This window comes from Silurus aristotelis (genome assembly GCF_946808225.1).
Source record: "Silurus aristotelis genome assembly, chromosome: 16".
In the NCBI taxonomy this organism is placed as follows: Eukaryota; Metazoa; Chordata; class Actinopteri; order Siluriformes; family Siluridae; genus Silurus; species Silurus aristotelis.
In genome coordinates this window covers 21,888,771-21,905,252 of record NC_139589.1, presented here as the reverse complement: position 1 = coordinate 21,905,252, position 16,482 = coordinate 21,888,771, and the positions used below count along the sequence as shown (strand labels likewise).

At 38.3% G+C, this 16,482-nt stretch overlaps 1 protein-coding gene across 1 annotated transcript; it reads right to left on the bottom strand.

Moving 5' to 3' along the window:
* Positions 1–1,913: 1,913 nt before the first annotated feature.
* LOC310738803 (C-type mannose receptor 2-like) lies at positions 1,914–11,222 on the bottom strand. The gene is made up of 13 exons (XM_083564225.1): positions 11,130–11,222; positions 10,946–11,003; positions 7,911–8,300; positions 7,429–7,821; positions 6,883–7,257; positions 6,353–6,727; positions 5,106–5,495; positions 4,536–4,958; positions 3,581–3,952; positions 3,069–3,431; positions 2,880–2,891; positions 2,709–2,791; positions 1,914–2,451 (listed from the first exon to the last, which is right to left on the bottom strand). The coding sequence occupies exons 2-13, from the start codon at positions 10,968–10,970 to the stop codon at positions 2,353–2,355; spliced, it is 3,300 nt and encodes a 1,099-aa protein (XP_083420351.1). The 5' UTR covers positions 10,971–11,003; positions 11,130–11,222; the 3' UTR covers positions 1,914–2,352.
* Positions 11,223–16,482: the final 5,260 nt, after the last annotated feature.

The window sequence follows — 16,482 nt, the reverse complement described above, 5'->3', positions numbered from 1 at the left end:
TTCCTTTTATTATGTCCACTTGTTTATTTGTTCTATTTGTTCTATATTTGTTCTGTTCTATTTGTCCTGAGTCAGTGTAGAAGACTGGTGACAATAACTACAGTCCAAATCCATCCTCAAAGCTCTCGTTCTTACTCTGGAATTTCATGGAACCACCCAAGACAGTAAAAAAAAACCGTCCCCAGCTGCACAGAGTGGCCTCCAATTAAAGAGGACACTGTCCAGAGCCAGGCCTGGATAAAATGGGAAGATCCACAGAAGAAAGAGGGGCAGGAGTCACAGTGGTCACTGGAAACACAGGAGCATGTTTAACTCGACCGGAAATCTAACAAAATGAAGAGCAAAAATCAGTTCAGAACTCAAGAAGGAAAAAAAACTAAACTTTATTGGGAAATCAGGAAAAATATTTAGTCTCACAGGAATTGGGGGGAAAAAAAGCACAATGAAACTCACAAAGAAAGTCTTTCTTAGGAAATCTGAAAAAACAACAAGTCAGGAAAACTGACCACACAAAATCAACAAACAAGCAACAAACGAGATCTTTAATGCATACAGGCTAATTTTTAAGGATCCGGGGGAAATTCTTTCTTTTGTTTCATCCACATAATCACAAGATGTGGAGAGGGTTGTTTTAGGGAAAAGTAAATTGATCTCAGGACTGACAAATTGTAAATGTGCCTCCGCCAATCATTACTATAAATGATAAATATATAAAAAGCTCCCTATTTATTCTATATAGGGAGAAGTGTACAGAATTCTATACATAAAACACTGAAACATCATTGGGGATCTAAACCACTTAAAAAGAAGAGTCATAAACTGGTGGTGAACTGAATCAGTTTTTAAATTTTGAGTAGACAATCAACCTATGTGAAAAAGTTTAAGAGGTGAAAAGAAACCAACTTAGACACAGAGAACATGCAAAAATCTGCACAGAAAGTATGTTGAGATCAGTCTCAAAGTGGGCACTTTCCGAGGCAGCAAATGCACTCAATTTAAAAAGAAAAAATAATCAACTATTGTTTAATTAGTTGTTTAATTTAGAATTTAAAGGTTAAATGCTACAAAAACAGCCTTCTTCCACCTCAGAAATTAAGCTAAGCTAATTCCTCCCTTTTGCTTCTCTTTCTCTACCCATCCCTAAGTATCCCAAGGTTGCACCAGCTCCAGTCTTGTCCCACCTCATGAAGATTTTGGACCTTTAAAGAAGTAGATGCTGAGCCCACAAACATCCTGAACCATGTAGAGACGTACCAGCACCATTTGGATCACACTTCATGTGGAGTTTTTACACTGGACATTTTTTTTTTATTTAATGGCTCTGGCATGGAGAAGCTGGTGTTAATGATCTCAGATGCTATTTTATGAGTTTCCCAGTTGCTCCTGGTTGCACAACGTCAACTGTATAAGTTGTACTGAGTGTATAAGACTGTATAAGACTGTAGACAGGATATTACTCATAATCACACACTCTGGTGCTCATAGTAGTTCTCACTTTCAGGTGTTTTGCATTGTTTTTTGACTTATAATCACACTCTAGAGATCCCCTATTGATACTGGTTCCTCTTAAGGTTCCTTCCCCATACCATCTAAGAAAGTTTTTTCTTGCTGCCAAGAAGAAATTTGCCCCAGGCTGCTCATCAGGGATAAATACACATTACAGCACAGTGAAATTTGTTCTTCGCATGTTCCAGCTTGCTCGAAAGCTGGGTCAGCTATGATACAGCACCCCTGGAGCACAGAGGGTTAAGAGCCTTGCTTAAGGGCCCAAGAGTGGCAGCTTGGCTATACCAGGGCTTGAACCCCCGACCTTCCAATCAGTAACCCAGCACCTATTTTTTTTAAAAACCCAAATTTTTTAAATCCTTACTTAAAATAGCAAGATGAATTCAAAACCTTGTCACACATTTCACTTCATTCAATGCTTGTTTAAATAAAATCGTCTTTAATCAACAAAAACAGAACAGAAAGTATGTAATAAAAGAAAGGCAGAAAGTATTCATTAACACACACAGCTAACTACTAATATGATCATTGCAGGAAATAAGATCAAACATTTCTATAAATTCCACCAAGAACAAATAAGTATAGTGTTTTCTTTCTTTCCCCTTTTTAAGAATATTGTTCAAGCAATAAACATTTCCAATTAACTAAACAAATATTACTCCTATAAACAAATTCTAATTTATAAATCAATATAGTTACAGTAATTATGATTTTTAGTATTTCAAGGCTGCATTTCCAAGGGTTGGTGTGACCCTACAGCATTCCCACCAGCTCTAGGTAAAAAAATAAATGATAGCTAAAAGAATGAATACATAAAATCACTAGAAAATGAAAAATATTCTCGCATCAGTGTTGATCGTTTCCTCCAAGGACTATTCTTCTTTTTTTAATCACATTCACTGAGATGTTCCTTGAAAGGCCAAGTCTGTTGAATTCTTGTTGAAGCTGAAATAAATTCGGCAAAAATTTGTAAAACTATTTTTTTCCACATAAATATGCCACATGAAAGTAAATTTGAATATAGATTAAACTGTACCATCGTTTTGGACAAGTATTTCCTGATGTAAACTGCTACACATGATCAAAAAACTAAACATATTGTAATATTTTATACAATGGTTATTTAAAGCATTTAATGTTGAATAAGCATCTGTCTATCTAAATAAATAAAATAAAGAAATAATATAAAAGCAGTTACTCACCTTCATCAGTACAAGTTTTGGAATTTCAGAGTATAATATGTTTTCGTTAGCTTTGACTTTCATTTGCAATCCTGTCACAACACCTGAAAATTTTTTTGTCAAATAATAAATACATTTACATGTATGCTATACAGATATACGTATAAGAACATGTATTGTGCTTTTACACACCTGGGGTAAATTCTGTCAAAACATTGAGAAAAGAAAGATAAGATTAATAAATGCATAGTTTTCATGGAATATCTGGAACCTTATGTACATAACTCTTTTTACATATATTATGCTCTATTCATTTTATATTAGATTATATTTGCAAATTGCAGTTTCTAACTGATCCTTTTAAAAAGATGATAAACTCACCAGTGTAGCAGATAAAAGGAAAACTGGACAAACAGTCTTCATCTGTCCATTGGCCAAAACGATCCACAGCTGTGCAGTGTTGAATTCCATTTTGTCCAGATGAATAAACACCATTATCAGGTTCTGGTGTCTGAGCTGGAATCTGTGGTCTCCAATATGTAAAAGTGGAGTTGCCCTGATCTGACCATAATCGGTTCCTATACAGACCTATCCATACTTCATAGCCATTCGTGATGTTCAGTATTCTCTGAAGTTCAGTTTCATTTCTCACACTAGCCAGGTCTCTGTGATTTGCTCTGCAGAATCTCTGAGCTTCTTCCCAAGTCATTGAATAACCAATCCACACATATGCATTGTGTGTATCTAAGGTTGAGACAATTAAAAATGTCACAGTTTTTTTTTACAGACAATAACTGTGTCAAGATACATCTTTTTGAGTAATTTCTAACTATGGTAGAATATTAGAAGCACTGCATGATGAGGCATGTTGCCACAAAGTGTATCATTCTTACCATTATAGCAGACAAATGTCATTCTGCCATTACAAGACTGATCAAACCATTTCCCTCTGTAATTAATGGAAACACACATCTCATTTCCATAATAATTATCAGGTTGATGGGACCATCCTCTGTAGTCTCTCTCTCCCTCTTGGTAGAAAGTATCATTATCCAGAGACCATCTCCAGCTGTCCAGATCATCATACAGGCCAATCCAGGCTAAACCTGAGAAGCTGTCATTAGCTGTCATAAGAAGGCTGTCCATTTCGTCCATGTTATCAATGGTTGCCAGATCAGTGTAGTTCTCTCTGCAGTACTTTTGTGCTTCAGTCCAGGTCTTATTCTCATTAACAAAGTAATACTGGCGAGATGATGATGCAATGACTAGAGAAGGGGTAAAAATAGTTTATATTCATTATGTTTTAATGTTAAATTATATGTACTATGCATTTATAAGGTATAAAGTCCCTTCCAAAAGTAGTGAAAAAGCAAGTTTTTTATTTTTTATTTAAATATACAAGTCTTTTGAGTCTGCGATCAATCAAATAATTTTCCCTCTCTTTTCAGCCTTAAATGGCTTGCATTCTCCCACACACAGTTCTCCGGCTTCCATGCAAATTTATCATTTTTTAACAAAATATCCAGTCTCAGTGGGCAGTCAGAGCCATTATTTATTCTAACAATCACTCTAACAAAGCACACATGGACAAGTTACATCTGTCAGTCATGTGATCCTAAATTTCTGATTCCTTGTAAAATGAGTGGCTTCAAACTAAATGTGAGTTGTTCACTATAATTACATATTACCATGATTGATAAACATGGCCAATTATGTTATATTATCATATTACATTACTATATTAACACGAGAGGAACTATTGCAGCCATCAACAGACATTGTGCAATTTTTTACATATTTAAATATACTGCTTCCATTTTATTTGTGACCAAAACAGAAACTACTCACTGTTGTAACAGAGGAATGGAAGAGCTTTAACACAGTTTTCATCTGTCCATTTCCCAAGATCATTAAATGACACAGCAGTACAGGATTTATCTTGTGCATAATTATCCGGTTGTCCAGGTTTCCAGTTGCTGAAGGAAGAGTTGCTTTTATCTGACCAAGACCTGGTTCTGTACAGGCCGATCCACATATAATAATAATAATAATAATAAGGATAATAAGGATAATAAGGATAATAAGGATAATAAGGATAATTAACAGGATTTGATGAAATGAAATTAGATATTAATGATTTGATCTTCTGGTTCTCAGTCTCGTTCCTTACACTGATCAGGTCTGTGTAATGCTCTCTGCAGTATCTCTGAGCATCAGTCCAGTTTATGTACTGATTAACCAGTATATAACTTTCACTGGCATTCTCCCTACCTGAAACAGACAGTTTTAATATGTAACAGTATGTAATTTTATTAGGAATTTTACTCAAATTATAATTTTATTAAAATTTACAGTTATTTGGTGCAAAAAGTATTGTATTATAAGCTTTTTTATCATGTTCATAAGTGCTGCGCTCACCATCAAAACAAATAAATAGATGTTTCACAGAACAAGAGTCCACCCACCACTCTCCATTAAAACTAGAGCTGTAGACACACAAGCTCTTTTCATTCCAGTTTAGTGGTTTCTCTATATTCCAATTTCTAAAGCTTCTCTCTTTTCTCATGTAGAAAGAATCATCATCCAGAGACCATTTCCAGCTGTTTAGATCATCATACAGTCCAATCCAGGCTAAACCAGAGTAGGTTTCATTCACTGTGTTACGGAGTATGTTCATTTCCTCCATGTTATCAACAGTTGCCAAGTCAGTGTATTTGTCTCGGCAGTACCTCTGTCCATCAGTCCAGGTCTTATTCTGATTAATAAAGTGATAATGATGGCGGGTGCATGATGATCCTGTGCAGGATTCTTTAACAGACAGAAATCCATAATTGCATTTTATGTAAATCAGAAAAGCTTTATGAATGAACTGTATGATGTATCATCAATAATAGTCAAGTCAAGTCAAGTCAAGTTTATTTGTATAGCGCTTTTCACAACAGACATTGTCTCAAAGCAGCTTTACAGAAAACAACAGTGAAGGTGAATGGTGTGCGTTTGTCCCTGATGAGCAGCCGTGGCGACAGTGGCAAGGAAAAACTCCCTTAGATGATATGAGGAAGAAACCTTGAGAGGAACCAGACTCAAAGGGGAACCCATCCTCATATGGGTGACATCAAAAGTTTGGTCATAAATCTTTCAACAATACAGAACAATTTGTGATCATCATAGATCCAGCATCAGCTTCTCCATGCCAGGGCCTTTAAACACTCGGCATCTACTTCTCCATGATCATCCATAGGTCCATAATCTTCACGAGGTGGGACGTGACTGGAGCTGGCCAAACCTCAGGAAGCCTCGGGATGGGGAGAGAAAGAGAAGCAGTGGAGAGGAATAATAAATCTTTTAAAACAATAAAGATAAATGATTTATAGTGTATGAATCAAATATTGTGTAGAATAGTAAGTAATAGTAAAACTAAGTAACTCTAATAATTAATTATTTTTAAAACACATTTTTCCATAGTTAATTCGTGCAGCAATATTGTTGAGTTTATAAGAACTGACACAAAAGAAAATTAAACATTTCTGAGAAAAGTTGTAGATTAAGCAATTTTGGATATTTCTCTCTCTCTCTCTCTCTCTCTCTCTCTCTCTCTCTCTCTCTCTCTCTCTCTCTCTCTCTCTCTCTCTCTCTCTCTCTCTCTCTCTCTCTGTTGAACTCACTGTTATGGCAGATGAAGGGAAAGGTAACAAAGCAGTCCTCATCTGTCCACTGGCCTGAATCTCTGAATGATACAGCAGTGCAGTGCTGGTTACCATATTGCCACATAGTATTCCCACCATTGTCTGGCTCTGCAGGTTTATTTGAGATATACGGTCTCCAGTTTTCATATGCAGATTCCTGTTTGTCTGACCACAGTCTGGTCCTGTACAGACCAATCCAAGCAGCAGAGCCCCCAGTGAGGTTGAAGATTCTGTTATTATCTGTTTGGTTTCTCACACTGGCCAGCTCTGTGTAATGCTCTCTGCAGTAACTCTGAGCTTCTGTCCAAGTCACTTGCTGGTTTATCCACCTATATTCATCTGTTTCATTTTTTCCTAACAAAAGATAAATATGCTCAATTAACCATACACAAAACAAAGTTTAATCCCAAAATATTAATAATAATAATAATCAAAATAATAATGAAAAAATGTGATCACTAAAACCTGAACAGAAAATCATATTGTTAATCCACATTATGTATTCTTACCATCATAGCAAACAATTGACAAATATGTGTTACAGTCTTCATCAAACCATGTTCCATCTGAACCAATATAAACACAAAGCTCTTTTCCATTGTAGTTATCAGGTTGATGGGACCACAGTCTGTAGTCTCTCTCTCCCTCCAGGTAGAAGGTATCATTATCCAAAGACCATCTCCAGCTTTCCAGATCATCATACAGTCCAATCCAGGCTAAACCTGAGTAGCTGCCATTTACTGTGTTAAGAAGTGTGTTCATTTGCTCCATGTTATCAATGGTTGCCAGATCAGTGTAATTCTCTCTGCAGTATGTCTGTGCTTCAGTCCAGGTTTTATTCTCATTAATGAAGTGATACTGACGAGGGGATGTTGATGACATTGCTACAGAGGCATACCAATGTTAGTTATATCACTCAAAATGTGAATTGCATTGTATAAGTAAAAAAATACAAATGAAAGTGTATTGCTACTGTACTACAGACTGACATTATTCAGTTTGTATATAAATGTGATTTAACAGTTTTTTTATTTAGAAAACTAAAATCTACTTACTACTGTAACAGAGGAATGGTAAAGCTTTGCCACAGTCTTCATCTGTCCATGTCCCATAACTGGACTGGTCATTATAATAATAATTATAATAAACATAGTTGCTGAATGCCACAGCAGTACAGGATTCATTCTGTGCATAATTATCTGGTTGTCCAGGTTTCCAGTAGTTGAAAGAAGAGTTGCTTTTATCTGACCAAGACCTGGTTCTGTACAGGCCAATCCAAAAACTACTATAATAATTATGAGAATACAATAATGATCTGATCTTATTGTTTTCAGACTCGTTCCTCACACTGATCAGGTCTGTGTAATGCTCTCTGCAGTATGTCTGAGCTTCTGTCCAGGTCTTGTACTGAGAAATCACCACATAACTTTCATTCGCATTCGCCCTACCTAAAACAGACATTTTAATATTTAAATGTTTAAAATATGTTAAACTTAAATACATTTTCTTTTGGAATAAACATAACTGCTGTACTCACCATCAAAGCAAATGAAAAAGAGTGTTGATGAACAAGAGGCCTCCTGCCATGCCGAATCATAACCATAAAAGTATACACACAAACTGTTTCCATTTGAGTTCCTCGGTTTTTGTATATGCCAGTTTCTAAAGCTTCTTTCTTTCCCTTTGTAGAAAGAATCATCATCCAGAGACCATTTCCAGCTGGTCAGATCATCATACAGTCCAATCCAGGTTTGGCCACTGTCCCAGTTGTCTACTATTTTAGTAAGAGCAAGTTCTTCTTCAGCATTATTAATTGTAACTAAATCGACATAATTCTCTCTGCAGTATCTCTGTGCTTCAGTCCAGGTCTTATTCTCTGTAATAAAGTGATACTGACGAGGCAGACAGATGCCAATGTTAAAAACCCCTATAAAACACAATAACAATTTCTTTTATTTTGAATGCGATTTGAAATGTATTGGCAAATTAATAAAGCCCTGATTAACTATAATCGCAAATATATAAATATATCACATATGATAAATATATGATCATATTTGCTATGCGGCAATCATGATCGATCGGTAGATTGCGTTCCATAAAAAAATAATAATAATAAGATGTTAGTCATATCATATATCCTCCCTATGGCATTTGCAACTTGATTGATTGGCAGCCAATTTGAGATCTCTTCTAGCAAAACACGGGTCACCGCACATGAGGTGTCAAACACTTGTGAGCTACTGCAAAACTATATTGAGCTAAGTGACTCCACTTATTGATGAGTCATCCTTTTCCCAAATGAAGATTATTAAGTCTTATTAAATGTAAAATACATTTAAAAATACATACAATAATACATTTATGGACACAACCATACTGTTCCACAATGACTGATGATCATTTAGCTAGCAGCAGCTACTGTCTGGACTTTGTAACCCTGGCTGACTCCGTTTAATGCAGGTCACCAGAGTATGGTTGTATCCATAAATGTATTGAATTGTTTATGTGCTATACATTTTTGTGCAGTTATGCAATGTACACCAACATAAATAATTTTTTCTATAAAGTATACTCAGTATGTATATTCTGTTTAAAAATAAACATATATACAGTGTATATATATATATATATATATATATATATATATATATATATATATATAGATATATTTACATAAACACACATATACACACTGAGTAAAAAATATTTGCAATCATTATTTGCAATCATACTGGCTGATGTAATCTACCAGATATCTATAAATCTATCTATAAATAGCTGCCACAACAGCTATACCCAAAAGAAGACAGTAAGCTACCCACCTTTGATTGTGTTCATTCACACCTTATACATTAATTAAAATAGCCATTGGTCTTCAGTGTTGTTGCTTTCATAAACACAATCACACACATTTATACACCCTGAGGAGCATGACATGTAATCAAGCAGGATACATTTAACCAGTTCACTGTCACATGCCATGTCACATTATTTTCCATACCTAGTTTACATTTACAATAAAAAGCAGTTCTGTATATATATTCAGCTCACTTTTTTACATTTCTCTTTCTAAAGTTATTGTCAGTTCACATTGGCTTTGCTCACGTTCAGCCTCTGCCCTAATTGGGATTTTGTTCAGCCTTTATGCCCTGATAAAGACATACTGCCATTATCAAGCTTAGGTGCGGATGCTGATGAGCCCTTATGCACTGTGAAGAGCATCAATCCCCCAAAGGACCTTGGGCCACTGTATGGGCCTCTGTTTTTCAGTAATGCTACACTAATCATATTGTTCTGCATAGTAACTTCACAAAGGAGATTGATTGTGATGGACCAACATCAGGGACCAACATGTCACACATTAGATGGGAGATTAATATCAGGAATAATAGACAAGGATTATGTTTCCCACAAGCCAATGAACTTCAGCTCAACAAGTCAGATAATTGTTTTGCACACCTGTTTCATGTTCACTGCAAAGACATCAATGTTTCTTGTCTGTTACATCTGTTTCTGTGTCCACTTTGTTAATCAATTTCTACACTTGAATCCCAACCTTACATCATAACGTAACAAGTGCTCTTTAAGATATATCAAGATATTTACATTGACAATGAAGAGGTCATTTGGACACATAAGTGAGCTCCATGTCTAATTTAGTTTAGTTTTTAATTTAATAAGTTCTGATAAAATGGTGGTGCATGCTTAAGAAATTGTTCCTGAGATGAAGGAATGTTCACACCCTAATTCTGTTTAAAAAGTATTCATGTTCAGAAGAAGTCTTTCCAGACATGTAGTCAAGCAGGATACATTAGACCAACTCCCACAAAAAAGAATAAAGGTTATGCAAAGATTTGCAATTGATTTGCTGAGTGAGTAAATAATGATCCCTGGCACGCCCAGCCGCTGACAACTAAATTACTTAACAAAATGTTTTTTAATATTCTATTATATAATTCTTAATACATCATTAAAATATCATAATTATAATCTCTAATTATTTAAAGAGAAAAACAAAAATCATTGTAAATTAAAATGGAAACAATGATCCAAAATGCCAAATATAAAATATTGTCATATAAAAAGAGTAGCCATAATTATGCTACAGTTGGAACTATTCTGTGTTTCTAGTTTATAATAATAATAATAATAATAATAATAATAATAATAATAATAATAGCCACCTTCCTGTGGGCTCACCACCTGCAGGAGGGACCGTAAGGGATGGTGCTGTGAAGATTGGGCAGCAGTCGAAGGCGGGGGCCTGCTTAGACTGCTGCCCCCGCGACCCGAATTACGGATAAGCGGGAGAAAATTAATGAATGAATGAATAATAATAATAATAATACAATTATATGCTGATTATTTTATAATAAAATAAGTGATGAACATATACAGATTTAGCCAGGTGCAAAATTTGTTATTATCAATGTGCAAAATATGTTATTAGACACTGCTATTAATTTCATGTATTTAATAATAATAATAATAATAATTATAATAATAATAATAATATTTTGTAGTATCACAGTATCTGTGAAGTATTCAGTACAAACACATACAACTCACCAAAGAGCAGCAGAAGTTGAAACATGGCTCTGCTTCAATATATGTAAAGATTAATAAACTAAAATATTTGAAAAGAAAAATCAAGAGTAGAATTAAAAGAAATGTTTCAGTAAATCATACAATTACTGTATTTTATATTACATTTTTAAAAGTTTCATGTAGACCCTGGAATCTGAAAACTTACCTTTGCAAGTTACTTATTTCATGGATGTGAAATGGATGTCTATTTCTGTCTCTTGTGTGCACCTTTTTAATATCTGACTTGAGCTCATCCAGGGTAAATAACAGTTGTGATGCTGTTGACACGTGTTAAGGGCTTGAAAATATGTTGGAAGACGGGTTTTTATACACTGCATCATTAGCTGCAAAATATGTTAAACTTAAATACATTTTCTTTTGGAATAAACAAAACCTCTATGCTCACCATCAATAGTAATTAAATCAACATTATTCTCTCTGCAGTATCTCTGTGCTTCAGCCCAAGTTTTATTCTCGGTAACGAAGTAAAGTGAAGTTAAGTGAAGTCAAGTCAAGGAGCTTTTATTGTCATTTCAACCATATATAGTTGACGAAGTACACAGTGAAATGAAACAACGTTCCTCCAGAACCCTGAGGTGTCATAGGTTCTGTCTCCAGTGTTCTGTATTGCTCACAGGTTTATGATCACACTCTACATGTCACACAAATGAGGATGGGTTCCCCTTTTGAGTCTGGTTCCTCTCAAGGTTTCTTCCTTATAACATCTAAGGGAGTTCTTTTTCTAACTTGCTCGGTGTTTCACTATGGGAATCGCTTTGGGCGTGACCAACTACGGAAGCTCTTATGACAGCATGTCTGTCATTGGATTCCGCCACCGAACGTGAGGTCAGTCGTACGGAATCGTGCTGAGCGACGTCACGGAGTAGCGTCCGCTTTGAGGCGAGCTATTCCTATTCCAACCTGCTGGGTATTAAGTTACACGGTAGGGACGTAGTAGCGTCAAGCTATTACAGGCTTAGCGCGTCAAGGCGAAGCCTTCGGAGGGCTAACTACCCTGCGAACATCGGTAGACTAACGTGTTGTGACGAGTTTAATATTCCCTGTACTCAGCCATGTCGACGATCACCCCCCCCCACCTAAGGGAATGAGTTGAATTTCAGGGAGGTTGCATCCCGCCCGTGTCCATCATCATGTGGAGCAACCATCTCGGGCAGGGACCCTCACCCGATGTGCATCACGTGCATGGGCCCGAAGCACGCTCAGACGTTGCTCGCAGACCCGCAAGCATGCGCTCACTGCGCGTCGATGCCGGTGAAACATTTGGAGAGACGGCTGAGAGTAGCGGTGGCTAACCAACAGGACCCGTGTCTGTCCGGCGCCGCCGCGAGGTCTACGGCCGTCGAACATCAGCCCCGAGCTACCACGAGCTGGGCGGACCTGATGGAGGCCGAATCGCCGGTCATGCCGCCTCTGTTTGATAACCGCCTCGCGGAGATTGAGGAACGGCCGTGCGACGAGGACCCAGATGCGAACTCAGACCTCCTCGACTTGGATATGGAGGACGAGGATGAGGACGACAGTGGTCCCTTCCCGGCCCAACAGTCGAGACCCCAGAGCGCGGGCGATGCAACCTCACAGGCTGAAGGTAACCTGCACGAGGTATGCAAACGAGCCGCAGTGAAGCTAGGACATCAAATGAGTACTCTCAGGAAACAGGAGGACGAAGCATTCAACCTCTGTTTGCCTCGTAAGCTGTCTCAGAACACTGACTCAGCCAGCGCGACGGGGTTTTGCCGCAGCCGCGGCTGCGAGAGGGAGACAGATGAACGTGAGGAGCACAAGATCGGCTCTCGGATGCGCTTCCTCCAGTTGCATCAGTTAGCGAGGAAACTGATAATAGGGTGCGACACGAGGCTTTTGTCCATCAGAGTGACTCATGTTCCAGGCATATGGAAAAAGGGTGCGGATCTGTTGGCCAGGGGAAACCCCCTGTACGGGGAATGGAAACTGCACACCCAGGTGGTGGAGCAGATATGGCAGAGATACGGCCGGGCCGTAAGTAAGAGGCCGGTGTCTCGGCGGTTAGTGCCTCAGTGGGACCTATCTTTGGTTTTGGAAGCCCTTTCTCATCACCCCTTCGAGCCGCTGGACGGCGTAGGGCTGAAATTTCTTTCCCTTAAAACGGCGCTGCTTGTGGCTCTAGTGACTGCTAAGCGTGTGAGCGAGCTGCAAGCCCTGTCTGTCAGTCCGTCCTGTTTACAGTTTGCCCCTGGGCTCACGAAATTTTCCTTTCGCCCTAACCCGGCGTTTGTACCTAAAGTGGTGGATTCTTCTTAAAGATGTCCCGTTACGGAACTTTCGGCTTTCCACCCACCTCAGGAGGAGGAGGGATTGGGTTCCTTGTGCCCAGTGCGGGCCCTCCAAACATATGTCAAGAGAACAGCGGGTTTCAGGAAATCTGACCAGCTGCTTGTGTCTTGGGCTACCCATCACAAAGGGGTAGCCCACTGTCCCGCTGGATTGTGGAGGCTATATCTATAGCGTATGAATGTTGTGGTTCTCAGGCACCTGCGGGTCTGAGGGCCCACTCTACTAGAGGGATGGCGACATCATGGGCCCTACTTAAGGGAGTTTCTGTTCACGAAATTTGTGCGGCGGCTGGCTGGGCTACGCCACACACCTTTGTGCGGTTTTATAAACTGGATGTGTCTAAATCATCCTTGGCACATGCTGAGTGCCAGATGCTCTGAGCCCATGTGATTTGGCTTGTGCAATCCGGGAGCTGTCTATATCTCCCATAGTGAAACACCGAGAGAAGTTAGAAAAAGAACGATGGGTTACTTAACGTTATCCCAGGTTCTTTGATAACAGAGTGCGGTGTTTTACCAGCACTTCCCTCCTTGCACTTGAACGGGAAGAAATCTCGCTGCAATGATGTTAGGAGGGGTCGACCTGAGGGATAAAGGTGGGGCGGAGCCTGATCTCAGGTCGACCTGTCTGTCAAGACAGACGTGGTGTCATAAGAGCTTCCGTAGTTGGTCACGCCCAAAGCGATTCCCATAGTGAAACACCTCGCTCTGTTATCAAAGAAGCCGGGATTGCGTTAAGTAACCCATCATTTTTCCGTGCCACAGTTGCCATGGCTGCTCATCAGAGATAAATGCGTACCATTCACCTTGACACTTAAAAAACTGTAAAGCTCCTTTGATACAATGTCTGTTGTGAAAAGCGCTATAGAAATAAACTTGACTTGACTTGATCACCACCTCTACCGGTTTCTCTTGGTGAGTGAGAAAAAGCATAGGCATAGGACAGAGCAGATGGTGTAGCAGGACGTCGAAGGCGTAGTGGGAAGCCAAGGCTGTAATAAAGTCTGCTTTCCTTACAGCAGACTGCAAATTTCAGAGCCCACCTACCAAATCTAATGTTTTATCATTCTGCTAATTTCTTGGATTTCAATCTTTAGAATATCTAGAATGATATGTCTAGAAACAGGTTCAATCTGTAGAAAATGTCATTATATTCAAGATATTGTTACATGCTAAGGGGTCATTTTGTGCATAATCAAGAAAGGTATGTTAAAAATTCTGATTATTTTATATGCATCTGACTTTACCTAAAATAAAAAATGGGACAGCATTGGTGAAAAGGTTGGTTTATATTTTCAAATACGAAAAGACAGTATTATGACAACAATTTTATGACAGTGAAAAAGAAAATGAATATACAAGGCATACATTCTCCAAAAAAATTAAAGCAGCAGCACAGTCTATCCTTATATTTGTTAACAGTTATTAAAGTGATTAGCACATGACTATGACTAGGAAACTACAGTACCTGGCCTACAAGGTAGCTAATGTGCTAATATGTCTAGAAACAGGTTTAATCTCTAGAAAATTGCATTATATCATATTTTTACTTGCTATGAGTCCGTTCACCAATCCATTCATCTCTGTATGCTGGCTCCTCATTCTTGCTGGTGAGACCTACCACTGTCGTGTCGTTGGTGAACTTGATGATGTGGTTCTAGCTGTGCTTTGCTACACAGTTATGAGTTTTTTTGGAGTGCTACAGGATGGTAGTCACTAAGGCAAGACACAGAGCATTTATTAAGCACGAGGATGATGGTGGTGGCCTTGTAACATATTGGAACAACAGTCGCTGTTGGCTGCGGTCTCCTTGAACAGGCCCCTGTCAGAATATTCATAGAAGTCCTGAAAAGCAAAGATGGCTCCTTCTGGCCAGGTTGTCACCTGCTTCAGAATCAGTTTTGAACACCTTACTAGCAGTCTGTATGCTGGAATTAGCATAACAAACATGTCTGAGTAGTTGTTATGGGAAAAGCTTCACCTCAGATGCGCTGGAATTTTTGTGTGAACAACATCCAACGTCTTTTCTTTCATAGTTGCAAGATACATACGTTGATATAATTGAGGGAGTACAGTCAGTCTTAAGATATGCAAATCTCCAGTGATAATAAACATTCCACCTGGATATTTGTTTTGCAGCACCTAGGTTACCAAAACCAGGGTTAGATATGTAATCTAGAGACGATTGTCAATATGACAGATGGTAATTTGTTTAGAGAGCACTATAGTTTTGTTTAAGTTTTGTTAGTTCTATTTTCTGAAAGAGTTTTTGTTACATCATGATTTCGTCATGTGAAGCCCATGCCAGACTGCTTTGTGCATGCTGTGGAGAGGTAGGTAGTGTTCTCCAAAAATCTTCCAGAACTGTAAATGTTCAGTTAAATGTATAATATGGTTTCAATATTACTATTAGGAATGTTATAAATGCATTACAAAGTGTTTTGTGAGTGGATGGATATTGGCAAATTATTGTTGAATACAGCAAGTTGAGTATGTGTGTACTGGTAATGCTAGCATGTTTATTAGCTGGATCTTGGTTTGTGCAGATGGAAAAGCTGGTGAAGCAGTCACTGCTCTGGTCACATTTTTCTTTTTTTTCTTTATCCCATCCAGGTACAGTTCACATTTGTTGTAATTTGTCAGTGTATTTGTTTTATATTGATTTGTTTATTTGAATTTGTGTGAATGTTTGCTTAGTCTGAGTTGAGCATGCTGAGGAGAGGTGGTAAATTTGGTGAAGCAGCCACTTCTCATCTTTCGTATTTTTCTTGTGCTAATGGTTCAACCACAGCTAAGTTGTAGTGACTCATCATTTCACGGATCCACACAATGCAGAGAGTACTAAAACTAAAGCAGGTTGTGACCGGTTACATCAAGAACACCATATTGGTGTTTTCAGCTGTCAGAAAACCTCACCTGGTCCCTCAAAATAAGCTTCAAAAGAAAGTCTAGTACTGAGCAAACTCATTTGAACAACATTACCAAACTATTTGCAAAAGAAATGCTGTTTTGCACAAGTTGCTGCTAAAACATTGTGTTTGCATGTACTTCTTCTTTTTCTTCTTTCGGCTTCTCCCATTAGGGATCGCCACAGCGGATCATCTGTCTCCATACCCCCCCTGTCCTCTAGATCTGCCTCTTTTAACCCAACTACCTGCATGTCTTCCTTCACCACATCTATATACCTCC

What these genes read in the sequence shown, in the direction of transcription:
- LOC310738803 (XM_083564225.1), bottom strand. Translation starts at nt 10,970, where the DNA reads ATGTTTCAACTTCTGCTGCTCTTTG. An exon ending in TCCCTTCATCTGCCATAACA is followed by an intron (nt 5,496 to 6,352) that starts GTGAGTTCAACA and finishes TGTCTGTTAAAG; the next exon opens with AATCCTGCACAGGATCATCA. An exon ending in GACATTTGTCTGCTATAATG is followed by an intron (nt 3,432 to 3,580) that starts GTAAGAATGATA and finishes TCTCAACCTTAG; the next exon opens with ATACACACAATGCATATGTG.